This window comes from Cydia strobilella, chromosome 3 (genome assembly GCF_947568885.1).
Source record: "Cydia strobilella chromosome 3, ilCydStro3.1, whole genome shotgun sequence".
Taxonomy (NCBI): domain Eukaryota; kingdom Metazoa; phylum Arthropoda; class Insecta; order Lepidoptera; family Tortricidae; genus Cydia; species Cydia strobilella.
Genome location: NC_086043.1, coordinates 17,145,756 through 17,163,909, shown reverse-complemented (window position 1 = coordinate 17,163,909; position 18,154 = coordinate 17,145,756). Strand labels below are relative to the sequence as shown.

Below are 18,154 nucleotides of genomic sequence, written 5' to 3'. Positions count from 1 at the left end.
TCCAATTTACGTTTTTTTACAACCATGAATGGCTAAAACAATGCGATAACGCATGTAGTAAAAAACGTTAAACGCATGCGATAAGCCAAACATTGGGTTTTAGTGAATATTCGAAACCACTGCAGATACTGCAGTGCGTACGTGATTTCAGAGGGCCTACCGCGAACCACGTTCGACGTGTTGCCTCTCGGTCGCACTTGTAAGTTCGTACGTAAGGGTGACAAGGAGGCAACACGTCGAACGTGGTTCGCGGCAGGCCTTCAGAAAGTTCTCACGGATGTCGATCCGTACTTACTTACCATCTTACCGTCACGTTGTACGCACAATAGGCATTAGAAAGCTGCTTGTGACCGCAAAAAGGGAGCAAATGGAAAGGGCTCAGTGCCGCGCGGAGTCGAAACTTCGCCGTATTGCGTTGCGAGATGAGGTTACGTCAGTATCGAGCGGCTCCGCCCCCGCGAGCCCCGCGAAGGGCCCTGCAACATCACCATTGTCTACCCAGTTGAATGTTCAGGAGCACCAGTGTTACTGTGACCTCAACATTCAAGACAGCTATGTGACAGCTATTAGACATGACTCTTATGCTGGTTTATGTACGCACGGTAGCGTTTAGAATAAGATATCCCTGCACGCACGATATGCGTGTGACTTTACTATCGTATGCTACTGCCCCGGCTTTTGTTTGATGAACAATCTATGACGTAAACCTAAAATTGTCGTCTACAAAGGGTTGAACCCTTCCGATGCCGTGGGGATGGGGCAGAGCTTTTAATTCAGCTGCATGTAAATAAGTATTGGACTTGTTACGACACTTGTGAACCGGGAATCGTATGGGGTAGTTATCAAGGGCACTCCGCCGTTGTAACGTAATAATAGCGCAGAATGTTCAGTTCTTTTGGTGTTAGGGAAGTTCATTTTGCATAATTTCAATCGCGCTTGCAGCAAACACTAATAAACTATTTCACGCATCGTTTATTAGGAAAAATACTGACGTGAACTCGTTAACGCGAACAGCATTCAAGTAATTAACAGTACGTACTGTCGACGCATTTCCTTAATTCACACTTGCTGCATCATTTAGTAATCATAATCACACAAAAAATGTAGTCGTTCAATGTGTTTATCTATTATTCAACGCTTGTGGCGCAGCTCCCAGGGAACCTGTTCGTCGGTAGCGTGGTCCGCATAATGTTGCGGTTTTTATTAGTGTCATATCATGCTGCGATGCATGTGCAGCTGTCGTCGCTTCCGCATAGCCGCGTCAAGCCGCCGAGACGTTTGCTACGTGTTTGCTACTATTATTAAACTAACTAAATCTCCACTACTAGCCAATGGATTGAAAAGATTACGAAAACTCTCTTGTTGTTCAAACAAGGAGTTTAAAAGTGTCCTCACAAACGTAAATGTGATAATTAGGCATACATACGTTGAAAATCGGATGCAGAAAGATCTTTTCCTCCGTTGCAATTTTGTCATGATTATTTCTAGTGTTGGTGGAACACTACAACATGCCACGTAACTTATTCTCCTTTGAAAGCTTCCTTAACTTCCTTGTGCATTCGTTTAGATTCCCATCTTGTCTTCAACTTTCCTTTGTTCTCAAGTCGCTCTATTACTTACTGTATTTGTATTCCTAGCTTGGTATATCTGTGTCAGCCAGCAGTGCCAGCACATTCAAGGACTCTTCGAGTTATTTACTATTATTACTTATACTAAATCCACCTTTCTACTCAAGATTACTCAGTGTTCTTGTATCTAATTTAAGTAGGTACGATGATACATCTAAGGAACAAGGTAAGTACAACGTTTCATTGCATGCCTGACCTAGATGCTAAAATAGATAAGTTTAATACAATAGCTATACCTACTCGGCTCAGGCATCTAGTACCGTAAGGATGGCCTCTGCAAGCTGCACCCAAGACGCAAGGCTGCACTTATACAGGTTGACGATAACTAGCTTGTCTTGTTAGTATTTCCTTACTTTAACGCTTCATTTCACAACGCTATACCTATATTTTCCATTCACATAATACTTACGTGTTTGCAGCATTCGTAATTGCAACAACAAATACTACAAACAAATGCGCTAGGCAATTGGTTATCTGTAATGTGTTTAAATTAGACATGAATAGCCTTTAAATGGGTCACCGCGGCTAGACTGAAATGAATAGGCCAAGTTTTTCTGAAATTGAGCACTTCGTTTCAAAATAAACTGTGCCAATATTGAAAATAGCAGCACATACATTGCATATTAGAGTTAGGTACTCTGTAAGTCGAATCGCACGAAAGTGGGTCAACTGGTATGACGCCAGCCGATAAACGAGCCCTCGCCCGACCATTATCAATTTTGTTCAAAGTACCGTGTGTTTGCTTTCAGTTTGCAAAATAAACATTGATATCTACTACGATCGAATCCAACTGCCTGTATAGGCCGGCTTGTTTCACATTCGTTTCATCCTACACTATATTTATAGTTTTTGTGGTTTTTACGTTATGAAAGCTGTTGTTACAATTGTTACAAACTATTTTTGAACTAGATATGAAAGAATGATGGACAAGGTATTGAACGACGCATTTTTATGACGCGTATGTCCTCGAAAAACGTTGCCAACGTGCTAAAATTATGAAACGTTTTAATTCTAATGATTAATCACAATCCGTAAAATCGAATTTTACGCATATTTCATCAATTGCCTTGAAGAAACACATTCACATGATGCATGAAATAGTAGGTAACTAGGTACTACGTAACATAAGTATACATGTTCTAGTAGCTGTAAGTGTATCGTATAGAATGGCATTGCGTTGTGGTGCATACAATTTGCGTTGCACTGTTGCCGTGGAGCCAAGGCCGTGATGCAATATGGTCAGGTAAATTGTGAGTTGCTGAGTGCATCGTATAATTGCATTGTGGGAGACGGCGCTCTACTTTAGTTTTAGAATGTTTACTAACAAAGTTTAGTTTATTTTGGATCACAGACAAACACACATTTCTTAATTGTATTCTTAAATGGCTCTTCTCCTAACTCCAAAGAATTTGCACAATATCCCACAAATCTATGGAATACCTTTAGTGCTCTCGATGATCTCATAATCTTGGGTACGTCAACTATTCGTGTTTGGGTGATCTATTCAGATTTATAGGTATAATTTATATTTATGTATTTAGATCGTTGTCTGGACTTCCTCGCAAGGATTCGTTCGCTAATTGTGTTAGCGTGTTCCAGTTTCAAGCGTCCTTGTTAATAGGGAAGTGGGTTATTAAGTGTCGCGTTGATTCGCCGGCGGCGTGGGAAAGTCTCGTGCGGATCCCCGTGTTATTGTGTGAGGTGTCACGTACATACTCAATGCTTACCGGGCGCAGGTGAATTTCTAAAGCAAACCAGTGTCTTGAAATTAATGAAAAGTATATACAAAGTTAGACAGCCTAATGCTGATTCGGCTGCGTCGATAGTCAATGGGAATATACAGCTATATACCTGGGCGCAGCAGTAGGTGCCTAGTGACAGCTTCAGTTATGTAAAGTGAATGCGATGTGATGACGACGGAACTATAAATAGCGGCCCGTCCTTGAGCCGCGGCGAGTGCAGAACTAGGTCAGGCCAGTGGGTTCCCATTGCTCACCAATCGATCATAGAGCCAGTCTAATTGCACCTGCGATATCCGCAACTACTAGTGTATTCGGAACTCGCGCTTATATTGGATTTCTCAGACAAGTGGCTGAGGTTTTTACGCCATAGGAATAACATCCCAGCTGCACCCCTCACCCCGCTCCTTTACTGCTAAACAGCTGTACTTCTGCTTATATGTCTCCTTTCACGTCAACATTTCTTTATTATACGCTTCACGTCTTACAAATTGTACAATATTCCAGCCCTAAAAACTCTTACAAACTACGGAAACATAAGTTTAGTTAATGTTCATTCATGCCTCGAGTTCGGCGAATTGATTCTTTTACGCTCCACATTTGAATAGCAACGGGCGAGGAGAGCATTTCGGATGTATAAATAGGGTATACTGACTGTATTCAGTGTATACATAATTCGTTACCTGAGCGATAATGGCCGGGCAGGTAGCTCGGATTATAATCGCTCCCCCTGCGTGTATGTATGCGGCTGTTTAATACCTCATGTTATCCAAGAGCTTCGTTTTAGGGTTACGTAGGCAACCCTTATTTTGCCATCTCCGTCTGTCGGCGGCGTAGCTCGATGACCATCAGTCAGTAGTAAATACTAGAAAGCTGGAATTAAAATAACATAAAAACAGCAAAGTGCGATTCGAACTCGCGCACGATGGGTTTCGTCCCATTACGCAAAAAACGACAAAAATCACGTTGTATGGGAGCCCCACTTAAACATTTATTTTATTCTGTTTTTAGTATTTAGTTGTTATAGCGGCAACATAAATACATCATCTGTGAAAATTTCAACTGTCTAGCTATCACGGTTTATAAGATACCTACAGCCTGGTGACAGACAGACGGACAGTGGAGTCTTAGTAATAGGGTCCCGGTTTTACCCTTTGGGTACGGAACCCTAAAAAAGAACGTTAAATTCAACGATAATATAAAAAAATAAAAAATGTTGAGTACCTATTGTGGAGTATCTACAATCGTACATAGATTTGGGTACCTATAAACGTTATTTTATTTAGGCTAAAGTAAGGGATTTAGACTGAGTTGACTTAAAAATAAACTACCTATGCACCTATCTCTAAAGTGTAATATTATTATTATGCAGTGTTAAGTAAAGGGCCTGATAATGACAAGTATAACGATGGGCGTTTAACCGCATTCAATTACACCTTATTAATATGCATTGTGCTCATTTGTTCTTCATTGGCCCGGCCCGAGTGCCTTGTGCATTCACATTGCATTTGTATGCAACTGGTGCCTGCTGCCTTTGTGTGCGTCAGGTGTTAGCACAATGACAAAGTTCTTTACACGTAATATCTGTTCAGTTTTGTTTACCTACCAGACCACTAAACAACCTAACTACAGTTCAAATAAACTAAATTATTTCTCGATGAGAAATTGGGTATTGTAATGTGGCAGTTAAAAAAGAAAATACATAGGTGCCTACCTAGAAAATAGCTACAATAACGATTGCAGATTCGAAAGTGTTTTATCTGAAGGAAATGTTAAGGTGTAATTTAGTAAATGATAAGTATGATAACACAATCAACTTCAATCAAGTATTTTAAATTTGTTTTAAATAAATACAAGTCAAATAAAAATAAAAACGTCCTGATGAAAATTTACGTAATTAGAGGAAATTTCCAATCTCGCCCAACAGCGTGGAGCGTTTTGAACAAAGAAAGTCTTTTCCACTTTTCGATTTTTGTGGCTTCCTGCGGTTTGTAAGTTGAAAATTACTTTTGAATGTTGCGTGACAGGACGCAATCATAAGTTATTATCGAAGAACAATGAATGCGAATAAGAAGCGAGCTGGAGTGTATGTCGAACAGGGTCTGTATTCCCATTGTTATTCGAATACACGACATAGGTGAACCAGTACATGTGTGATCTTCGATTCCGCGTACTTGTTATGGACCACAAGGTCATGCCTATACTGGATCGCCTGAGGTGACGTAGTCGGCAAGAAATGGGGAAGAACAACCCACCGCTGCGGGCGTGCGGTGAAAGCCCGGGCTCGTGTGTGTGTGTACGGTAATGATCATTTAATTTTAGTCATCGGTATCGGCGGCCACCGGATGCCATGCCTCCACCTGCCTTCTTTGTTTCTACATGCAAATGTCAGCGGAGGTCATCTAAATAAAGGCGGTGTAGGCGCTACGACGGATTCGGCCGCGGTCTGTCTAGACGTTGCGTTGCATCGTCCGATCGATTGCACGGACGAGCCTCAGACGGTCACTGACCCCGCGCATCGGTGACGTTACGCTCCGCTGATGCGCTCCTAAATAACCTCACGGATGTTACCACCGCTCCAATTGATTGCATTCCTTTTCGACCCACCCTCGCGCGCTCTCCCCGGACGATGACTTACTTCATTTTTATCCGTATAAAATGCCAAGCCTCTTAGTTTATGCTTATACTCATAACACCAAGACCATAACAGATCAATTTAATTCAGACGTGCTTTTAGCTCAATTTTTTTTACTTTGCTTTAGTAGGTACAATAATCCAAGAGCAATACAATAAATCCTCAGCCGTAATGCAATCTCTTTCAATACCTCACAAAGCCGACCGGTTTAGGTTTTGGGTAGGATAGACAGAAATCGTAAAGTTTTTGCTTGAGCATTGTACAGCGTCCGCTTTCTTTGAAGGTTTCTCGGGAATATGGAGAGCAAAAACAACAAGTAAACTTTTATTATCGAGCCGGAGTGTTATATATGACCGTGTTGCAGTAAGCGTTTATTATGACTTTATGACAACAGATCGCCTGCCTCTTATTTACGTGTTGTCTAACCTTGGCGCGGTCAAGTTCAGCTGTTACTTTGACATTGTTTCATTAATTGTTTCGTTTCTCGACTTGCATTTTATATGGACAAATGAACCACTTTACTGCAAACTATGCTTTGTTTCATACTTTGTCAGGAACAATATAACTAAACAATCAATTGTCTTAGACAATTTGCGGTTTTTGATGCGCTTCTGTAGTAAACATTCTAACGTTGAATAGGTAGGTATATCTATAAAGTAATGAACAAATATGCACCATGTTTTGAATTGCTTTCTAACAAGACTTAACCATCAAAATACTAGTAGTGCCAGTAGAAGAGAGTGGGTGTTGCTACTTATGTATGTTTGCCGGTCATGATCATTAAGTAGCTTTAACTTGGAGGTTGTACATCTCCTTGATTAGAAGTAGACTGGATTACGCGAGTGCACTTTTTCACAATAGCGCCAACAGACACATCTATAAGCTTGAAAAAATTCAAAACCAAGCTCTAAGGGTAATCGGAGGCTTTATCAGGTCTACACCGATTCACGTGATGGAAAGTGAATTATGTCTTGTGCCATTACATCTCCGTAGATGGTTACTGGCCACTAGGTTTTGCTTGAAATCACTGACCTGGTCAAGTAGCGCCACGGTTGATGAGATTCTGGAGTTGCGGGCCTCATGCCAAAGAGGGTACTGGACTAAGACAAGGAAAAAACCTTTGCTAGCTGTCGTAAATGAGGAAATCTCTGAAGAACATATTCAGTCGTCATTCCCATTACCAATGTTTCAATTAGATGTTTGGGTGTCAAAAATTGAATTACATGAAGTCTTGCACAGCGGTTTAGAATCTGTTATTGGTGCAAAACACACACACAACGTCAATGCTCTGCGTATTGATGTGGTTCAAGAATTGAATAGAAAATATATTAATTTTTATAGAATATTCACTGATGCGTCGAAGTACGGTAAAAAAATAGGGGCTGCCTTTTTCGATCCATTTAGTGCCACAAGAGCACAATATAAAATTTCAGCTGGAGTTTCTATAATGACCGCGGAACTCAGTGCGATTTATCAGGCTTTAGTGTTTGTTGAAAATCAAAATTATCCTAATGTGGCAATTTTCACGGACAGTAAAAGCTCCATTCAGCATTTGAGCCGGTGTGTCTCAGGCGAACGGTGCTTTTTACTGGCGTACAAAATCTTAATGCAAATCTCTAAGCTCCGAAATTGCGGAAGGTGTTTGAAAATACAGTGGGTTCCATCACATATCGGTTTGGTGGGAAACGAGGAGGCTGACCGGTTGGCGGCAGCGGCTGCTTCTGAGGGAACTGAGTTTGATGTCGCTCCAGACTTCTCAGAAATAGTCGCCCAGTATAAAGGTAAAATATATGGTCGCTGGAAGGAGTTCTTTGATGAAAGATCGCAAGAGAAAGGAATCTGGTACAAGACCATTCAATGTGAGCCTCCTCGGATACCCTGGTGGGAAGTGGCTGACTTGAACCGGGCGAAAATTGTACGCGCTCACAGGCTTCGGTCCGGTCACATTCCATTGAATATGTTTGCTCATCTGATGAGGAAAGCAGAGTCGCCCAACTGCGATATTTGCGACTCTGTCGAGGATGTACAGCACTTCCTAATGGAATGTGTTCGGACTCGAGACAAGAGGGCGCAACTATTTGAAGCTAGGGGTTATGCAGTAACTGACATTGGGGGTTTTCACACGATATTGGCGGAACCCCTGTCTAAAACTGCGAAATTCGTGTACAGTTTTTTTTGATGTATACTAACACTTATTGAAACTGTAATGTAGAGGCCCAACGGAGCCGACATGTCTCACTGATAAAGGCTCCTTTTAAATATGTAGATTAAAAAAAAAAAAAAGTAGCTTTATCGAGAAGGCCCAACTTAATGAAACCGGAATAAGTTGGTAATTAATCTGAGTCAAAACGGGGGAAAATAATTCAAAATATATGTGTTGGAGTACTTAGATTATATATTTCTAGATAAAATTAATATGGGTCTTTCTATGCCTGGGTCGGACGAAATCACTGTCCTCGTACCACATGTAGTCAACCAGGCTAACCCTAACCTTGCCCACCCTTAACACGTGTAGGGCGACGAAAGCGCTGCAGATGTCCCTGTACGTGTCGCCGGGGTTCTCTCGCGCCGCGGACGCGCACCTGCGGCTCGCGCTCATGTTCAAGGCGCGCCGCTTCTGGGGCGCTGCGGCGGCCCACTTCCGCCGCGCCAAGCTAGCGCCCCATCAAGACGCTACCTTCACCCGCCTCGAGCTCAGCTTCCATGCCGCGCATCTACTAGAAGCGAGAGGACTGAGGAAAGCGGCGAGAGACGCGTACACCAAACTCCTCAACGAACCGCAACTCGCCCTCACGCTGAAAGCCGATATCTGTCGGCAACTTGGTAAGTCAAACTTTGTTTTCCTTTCTTGTTTACTTGAACAAAGCAATAGTTTTATGGGTCGGCAGCTTAAAGATGCTACGGTTGCACTTAACTAATATTATTTAGGTCAGTTCAATAAAAACAAAACTACTTCACGTAACTTGACATTGAACGTGACTCAAAGAGCTATAAAAGAGTCTTGAGACAAAGAGGCACCCCATACTTGCTAAACAAAAGAGCAGACTCCATTGCATAAATGAATAGCAGCCCTAAACGTGAGACGATACCGTGCAATTGTTTATTTTTGTTTTATTGGAAAAATAAGTTAGCTATTACTTTAGTCAAGTTTAGTCCCTTACTTGTAAGGACATAATAATAATAATAATAATAAATATTCTTTATTGCACCACAAAGAAACAAAATTTTCATAGTGTTGAAAAAGCAAATTTTCCATTTTACAGATGGTTATAGAAGTATTTTAATGTGCAATAATGTATTGTTGTGGCCGTTTACCGCAGTTTATCTCTATTAAACACGGGCCGAGCGTAATGGTCAGTACCTCGGCCAAACAATAAATAACGTTGAAACTTAACGCTAATGGAAATGAGGTTATAACCAGTTTCCCGAAGCTTGAATTTCTGTCCGAATGAAAATTCACAGAAATACTGATGTATTTCTCTGAAACTCAGGTTCACAGAAATACCGATGTATTTCAGTGAACCTTGGCCTATCAGATTTGCGTATTGTTATTGATTGACATTGCTGTATGTAGGTACCTTTCAATTTCGAGTTCTATTTTCTGTGCCCTTTGTTGTGCATTGCATTGTTTTGTCCATTGATTATTAAATGCATTATATACATATACAGCTTTTACTTTCTGAAAGTAGCTTTAGCCACAAATATTGATGTTTTTAACTCGATGAAAACATTAATTATCAGTGCCGTTCTTACCTTAAGCTTTGTTCATTTTGGGTGCAGTTTTTGTAGTAGGTTCGAATCCCGTATATTTATGTTGTTCATATGTATATTATATTATGCATAAAAGAGTTCTTGTGCGCGGGTTTCCCTGTAGAAATTAATCGACCAATAGCTTGTTCGCAACTGCTGAGCACCTTTCAGCCCTTTGATGAAACTCTTTAATTTGGCACGCGGACTTCGCTCCGTACTCTGTGTCCACTTTTAACCAAGAAGTTTTCAGGTTGGTTGTACCACCGCTGCGCGTCCCTGGGCGAGCCGGCCGCGCGGGCTCGCGCCGCCATATGGTGCCTGAACCGCGCGGTGAAGGCCGAGCCCGAGTCCGGCGCGGGGCTGTACTTGCTCGGCCGCTGCTTCGCGGCCCAGGGCAAAGTGCATGACGCCTTTGTAGCCTACAGGAACTCCGTTGAGAAGTCGGAGGGCAACGCGGACACTTGGTGCTCTATTGGGTGAGAGGAACTTATGTGTACCAATTATACTATCGCATAAATATGGTGCAATCTTAAATGAAACATGTTTTTTTTTTGCACAGTTTAGGCTGGCAATATAGCTGCTGGTGATTTCTGATGGGCGAGATTAAAAGTGAAAACGAGTGACGAAAACGAACGCTTATATTTTTTGACTTTTTCTCATTTTCTATTTATTGTTCTAATTCCAAGTTGTATCGTAAAAGCCCAAGTTTTGTCAAAGCGCCTTAACTCAAGATTTGGTGTGGATACCTCACGATGTTTTTCTTTTATTACAGACTATCATTTCACAGTTCTTATCTATACTTGTTAAAAATCGCTTACAGCTCTCCTACCGTCACTTATCGACCTTTCTTTTACAGAGTGCTTTACCAGCAGCAGAATCAACCCATGGACGCCCTCCAAGCGTACATCTGTGCAGTCCAACTAGACAAGGGGCACTCAGCGGCGTGGACCAACCTGGGGAGTCTATACGAGAGCTGTCAGATGCCGCGAGACGCGTTCGCGTGCTACAACAATGGCGGTGCCGCGGCTACGGCGTCCCATTCCGCTTTGAGGCAGCGTTTGGCGTTCTTGAAGGCACATTTGGCCCATGCGCCCTTGCCTTCTGTGACTGGCAAGTGAGTATTCGTCATTGGAATGTACCATATTTTTTTTATATAAGTTGCTAAAGGTAGAGATTTAAATAAATAATAAACATATATATGTATATATTTATACCGATGAAAATATTGTTAAGAACATTGTTATTTCATAAAAACAAAACGAAAAGTCCTTATTCACATGGACAAAACAAGTAAACTTTAATAATGAATGTATGATTCTAACATATTCTGTAATCGTCCATAATGTCCCCATAATAATGTCCAATAACTAACTTGATCATTGCCTATATATTCACTAAGCAAGACAAAGGGTATCAACATCAACATAAATGCATGAAGCAAAACACAAACGCATCCTATACTTTCCGCGCTTGTGTACTGTAGTTAATAATCCTCTACCATCGTATTTTCACGGAAACGCACGAACGTGCTATTTCAATCAGTCAATACAAAAAGTACTAACGTTGACTGAAGTAGCGTGACAAATACGAACGTTTCCGAGAAAATACGATGGCAAAGAATTGTTCACTACATCTGTATGTCGCTCTCATATAGGGTTATCTCGCAGTTTTATAAAGTGTAACTGTGTAACACACTAATAGGCTTTTGTTTTTTTTTTCAGACGACGGCAGCTCCCATCCATCGAAGAAGCATGGAACCTACCAATCTCCGCGGAGATGTCCTCTCGCGCGCCCAAGTCCGCGCCACCGCCGTACCCCGGCAAGAGGCCGGACGAGCCGCCGCCGCTCACACAACACCAGCTGCAGACGCTGCAGTACTTGCAGAGGAACTCGCATAATCTATCGCCGCAGCAACAAGTACGATCCTTGCGGTATATTTGTGGAAACATGGTCAGGAGTGGTCCACTCCGCGATTTCGTCGAGTCGCTACAAGTACATGCGGCCCACACCAATTTTGGTGTCTAGCAGTAGTAGTTGCCGCGCACCGCTATGGAACGGATGTCGGCTCGCGCTTGCGCCACCTTGCGGTCATATCTGTCTTAATAGACGCGTTTTGTTAGACAGTGAACCTTTTTGTACCTAGTACTATTATTTATTCTGTGACATGGTTTAGGGGTTGCGTTGAAAAAAGGGAAACTAATTTAACCATTTGCACAATCTGGAAATGTCCATGATCATGATCATCAACAATTTCCTAATGTATTTCATAATCTATTTGATGAAATAGAGAAACAGACAACAGAGAAAAATCTGGATTAATTTTGTATCAAGCAGAAACATCTGCGAACAATGCTATTAAGCTTAGAATACATTTGAAAGTGCCTCCCCAAAGGCCCATACCTTGGAAATATCTGCTGTCCTTGGGTGAAGTCTTGGTAGCTCAGATGGCAGAGCATTGGGCTAGTGATCCAATGGTCGTGAGTTCAAGTGTCACCCAAGGCAGTAAATTTCTCACTTTTAAATTTATTCTAAGCTTAAAAGAAAATCTAGCTTTGAAAATACACAGCTTTTCAAGTAGCATACAAACATATTGCAAATACTCAACAGCAACAGCATTTAATAGACCGCGAGCCAGGAACAGATTTCCATGACCAATCGCCTCCCGGGCGATAACTCGTATAGTGGTTAACGGCTATGTATGGTGAACCCTCGTGGACGTCAGCTACCGCTCCGTTGGTGGGTTGAGCAATGGCAGCCACCGAAACACGTAAAAAATGAATAAATTTAGTCATCGCCTCTCTTTTGATACTTTGTCAGATGCTCCTGGCTCGCGGTCTATAAATACTGCATTTGTCACTTTTCTAATACCAGCCTTGATTTAAACAAACATTTTTTTTTTTTTTCAATTACAATACCTGTTCCCTAACGCACAAGGGTACAAACCAAGGTCCTCGAAATTAAAACTATTTATGAGCAGGCGATCCCGAGGGGTCCGAAACCTGTTCTGCTGTGGGAAAAAACTTCAATCAAATTGATGCAAATCGGAAAAAATACACGAACGCATCCTCTGATCGTCGAGTATATCTAAGGTTTTAGCGACATTGAAATACTTGTATTGATCGCTGTGTGATTCTAAAATATATTCATGTTTATGTTATAAAATTATGAGACAAAGTTAAATGAACAGTTATTTAATGAACGATTCTTTGTTTTAGACCAAAATAATGAATTTTTGTTATCTCGTAGGATTATGATTTTTATTTACTTGTGACTTGGTATGATTATGAATTTTGAAGTAAGTAAAACTTTTTTAGGCGCGACTAGAGGGTAACTCAGTTTTTTTTTCTGACGGAAGTAACGCTCAGTAGTGACACACGCACAATAGGACACGTCAAAGTGACAACATAGCGATAAACGTCATCGTCAAAAAAGTTTTACTTCAATCGATTTTAACCTGTTTAGAAAACAATTTTGTTAGCCAATTGTTTTAAATTGGACAGTCGGAAGCATAATAACTTGCACTTAATTTCCTTTATTTTGTTTCAGGCGTTGATGCAGCAGCTGCTCTCCCAATACCGACTTTCACAAGCAGCGCGCGCGCGAGCGGTTCGTACTAGATTTAAACCCTTTTCCCCATCCCTATTCCCCGTTCGGCGGCAGGTCAAAATATTTCACTTTTTTCTTAGCCCTATTGGGTATTAGGCAAGATAATTTTTAACTAAATGCTAATGATTTTGTCATTTACAGGTTACGAAAAGTGAAGGCAACGCGAACGGCGGCGAGAGCGCCGAGTCTCTTGCCGAGGACTTACTGAAGAGGTTCTCCGATAACCCGCCTGAAATTAAAAAGGAACCCGTGTCAGGTAATGGTTCTGTTTAACTATTTTTTTACTTGGATGTTGAAATAAAATATTTGGTAACATAAAAAAAGTGTGTGTGTGTGTCACAGTCATACTATAATTGTATCAAAACAATAATTGTGTCATAAAACTCGTAAATTATTTAAGATCAAAACGTAAAAATTGACAGTTGTTATTTTTTGACATTGAATAAATGAAGTGTTAAGCTATTGCTAGGGTATTCACAAGATAAATTGCGCACAAAGCATAACGTAACGTTTGATTTTACACCTCATAATTGTCATTCCCCAGGCTTATATACTTAGTCAGGTCATAAGTTGTGTCACAAAGATTTTTACTGGAAAAAAGGTAAAGGTACAGATCACTTTATATTATTCATATATATGGGTTGAAAGCTTATTTAATCCTGAATTACATAGCGACAATATAATTTACCGTAATTTGCTGTGTCAGTTTTACATAAATGTGAAAATGTGTTAATAAAAAACCGGTTCGAGTTCACAAGCATCTTCAGACAAAGTTCCAGAAATATACGTATTTACACGAACTTATTGCCAGTGTCTAAAGATTGTTTACCATGCACCTATCCGATTTATTTGTCCAATGTGTATTGTGTCTCACATTTTGCTTAATGAGAGAGTGAGACGCAATGACATTGGACAAAAAAATTAGACAGGTGGAATAGCACCTTTAGAGGTGTGTAAATGTATTTTTGAATCGTTGGAACTCTACACTAGATAAATTTTGTCTTTATAGGTACAGTCGAAGGCTAAAATATCGATCCAGACAAATGGCTCAAAAATATGTGAACACGACTTTAGTGTCTAAGGTGTAATAGACAATTAAGTCGTGTTCACATGTTTTTGAGTCATTTGTCTGCATCGATATTTTTGCCTTCGATACATGTTTTCTTCAGGAAGATAAGATATAGGACGAACAGACTAACTGAGGGAGTTAGTAGTATAGAGTAGTTTAGTAGTATAGACCAAGATAAGTCTGCAACGATTTTGATAGCACACACAGTTCAAGTGGTATTTTTACGTCATAATTTTATGGAAGTGTGACGTTTAGAATAACACTTGCAGTGTGCTATCAAAATCGTTGCAGACTTATCTTGGTCTAACTCTAAAATAACCCTAAAATAGAATTTCGATTCATATGTTGAAACTATATTCATTAATTCAGGAGGTTCGTATTCGTATGACCATTTAACTATCTAACAACCTTCATCACATTCGACCTTCATAAGGTTGTCATTTAATAATTACTTTATAAATAAAATGTCAATATGGCATGTGACTAAAGATACGTTGAGATACGTCACCGTCAAATGTGAAGTTATAATTATTATAGGGAAAGTGTAATTTTAAGATTTAAAATGGTTAAGTACAAGAGGTATAAGGATAAATTGTTAATGATGACCCGAGCAATGGACACAGAAAAAAGTTAGTGTATTAAGACATAATGACCTTAAACTGAAATAAATGTCATATACTAAGAAAATGTGACCAAGGCCTCCAGTGCCAATCGAACCAGCGTCCTCCTATCGCGGCAGGTGCCTGAGCTAATCGGCCACCTGGGTCACAGCGGCACCGGTCGAATTTTTCCAAGTATATGCATATCTTACTGAAGGCTTATGGCGCCTGGCCAACCCTAAGGTAGAACAGTATATGGTTCGACCCTCTAACCGAATCAACTCAGGTGATTACGAGCTAGCGATATTACCTAGTCTAACCATAAATTTCGTTGTAACGTAAATTACACATAACAAGTTAATAAAAGTTATTGAAACAAATTATCAAATAGACAAACTAATGACGAAATTATAAAACAATTTTTATTAGATTTTGTCATCTCTTGCGTATTTACGTGCTTTTTAGTGAAGCAGCGAAGTGGCTCATAAATACGCACGTCTTTTTCACCACCTCCGTCGGGAAGGTCTGTACATCTTTTTTACTGCATTAATTATTTTTATTATTTATTTATTTATTATTATTTATATCTCATATAAACTCACGGGTATATACATCCCGGTCATTTGATAGGCGTGCGGCCAAAGGGCCTCTACGTGTTGGATCTGTATCCCCATACAGATCCAACACGTAGAGGCCCTTTGGAGAAGTTTGCTGTTATGTAATACACCTGCTAGAACCCATTCACGGGTACAAATAGATACCCGTAAATCGGTTCCAACAAGCGTAGGGGCTATTATAAACACAGTGGAAAAGAGTGCCGGTTATGGTGTTGAAGTTTGGTTGGTCAAAAGATTGGGCTATTGCTGAGAGGTCCGGACACCTGCCATAACAATGTGTACACGATATCGAGGCAGGTGGTGACTAGGGCTCCCGGTATCCGTGTTACACGCCGAAACGAATACCCGTGTTCTTAAGCCCGGCGGTACTAAGAACCCGGTTTACACGGAACCGCCGGGATTCGAAAACGTTTCGAAGGAACGTTCCCAAGAAACGTATCTCAGACACGTATCTCCGTTTACACGGGTACTTAAGACCGTTCCGAACGGGTCTGAATACTCCGAACCAGTTTGAGCCAATGTACAATGGTAACAAGGTCCACTTTCCACTATTATCATGTTGACTTCAGATGAATTCGTTTGTCGTACGATTTTTAAAGTAAAACTTTTTTTCTATCGCCCCAATTTATTAAGTTAACATTAAAACCGCGATTTTAATACCGTAATTCGAATTAATTTCCGAATTTTTTTAGTTAAATGCCTACAATCCGAAAAAAGTTTCACTTTCATCGTGGTTTCATAAAACCGCACAATTACTTTTTTTTAAAATTGTTTTTAACCGTATTGATAAAACATAGGTACTGAGCCATCTTCCTATGTTTAATAGTAGGTATATATAATTTTTATTTTAAACTATTTATATCATTTAATAAAACCGATTGCTTCTAAGCTAATTACATAAATTTGATATCGATCATAGTTTTTTTTTATAATTACATTATGGTATTGTATTTTTTCATTAATAATAGGTGTGCAGACAGAATACAATATTCATTAAAAATAACAGTTTAATTATTTCGTGGTTATTTTTATCTCAGGTGTATTACTGCTTTGCGAAAACAACAAACCTGCCAACGGCGCAAAAAAAGTTAGGTACACAAAAGCGGGATTATCGAGTAATCATGCTCAAATGAAAAGCAGAATTTTACCCAAGAACCATAAAAACCCATACTACCTTGGATAACTTGCGATAATATTGCTAATTACATTAAGATAGATCTTTAAATTGGTAATCATTCATAATTCACTTTGGTCACTTTCTCACTAGCGTTCAGGTAATAAACTTAAATGGGCCATCCATCCATTGTTTTCCAATATCCTTTTGTTTGTCATCGTCGAAAACATGTAGGTTCCCAAACTATTATCACAAGTGTCACCGCGAATTATAAGCTTTATGTCGTTGTAATAAGGTCAAAACATCTGCACAAGAAAATGTTTTCCATTGTTTTGTAGCCGCGCCGCACTAAAAAGCGTTTTATTATGGTAAGAGGTACCTAGAGCAAAAACAATTAGAATTTATTGAGAAGGTGCAATTTTATCAAGTTGATTTAAAATGTTTATTAATAACTAGCGACCTTCGCTTGGAGAGTCAAGCATAATAAAATACATTCTGTAACAAGTATTCACATCGGAAGCCCAATAATACTAAGACTTCCATCCACCTGTCTGTCACCACTCACTAGGCTGTATCTCATGAACCGTGATAGCTAGACAGTTAAAATTTTTACACATGTATTTCTGTTGCCGCTATAGCAACTAAAATTTAAAATTAAATTTTGTACGGAACCTTCGGTGGGCGAGTCCGACTCGCACTTGTCCGGTTTTTTTAGAAGTTAATAATGGGTTAATTATTCTTAAAATATAGACAGACAGCCATCGCGCACTTTTTTGTAGACTTTTTTCCACCATATATTGTGTCGTTATATCTCAAATAGATTGGGCAGCGTTTCCGATTAAGCTCCTGGCCAGCGTGATTTTTTCTAACTTCATTAGCAAACATCGTCATATTTCTACCAATTTAAACAAAACCTTAACAAAATATACACATAAACATTCCCAAAGAAAAACTTCATTCATAGGTGAGGTCTGGGTATCGCGAACATACAGACAGACATACGGACGCGGCGGGGGACTTTGTTTTATAAGGTGTACCTACACTACATTATATGACAAGAAATATAATTTCATATCATGTTCTCAAATTAAACTAAAAATAAAGAAGCAAGTTAAAAATTTATTTTTTTATAAATACTTACCTAATGCCAATTTCGAACATTAGTTTGACTTCCTGCCTACATACTGAACTCGATGGTTCTAATTTTTTTTTAAATAGGTACTATCAGGTTTTTATTTTATTTTATTGCTAACCCGCAACGTAAAAAAAAGTAGCTATTTAAAGTGCTATATAAAATACTACTTTGATAAGAAGCGTGAATACTCGTAATACCTATTGCAAGCAAAAACTACCTGCTCAAGAAAGGGTTTTCTAAACCGTTTATTAAATTTCGACTC

At 39.8% G+C, this 18,154-nt stretch overlaps 1 protein-coding gene across 1 annotated transcript in view; it reads left to right on the top strand.

Annotated features, from left to right (window-relative positions):
* Window positions 1-18,154, top strand: part of LOC134755978 (lysine-specific demethylase 6A) — a 49,376-nt gene that overhangs the window by 22,553 nt on the left and 8,669 nt on the right. Inside the window, exons 5-10 of the mRNA XM_063692706.1 lie at window positions 8,518-8,825; window positions 10,003-10,228; window positions 10,609-10,866; window positions 11,474-11,669; window positions 13,299-13,358; window positions 13,500-13,614. Coding sequence (XP_063548776.1) covers window positions 8,518-8,825; window positions 10,003-10,228; window positions 10,609-10,866; window positions 11,474-11,669; window positions 13,299-13,358; window positions 13,500-13,614 — 1,163 coding nt within the window. The remainder of the gene's footprint in view (window positions 1-8,517; window positions 8,826-10,002; window positions 10,229-10,608; window positions 10,867-11,473; window positions 11,670-13,298; window positions 13,359-13,499; window positions 13,615-18,154) is intronic.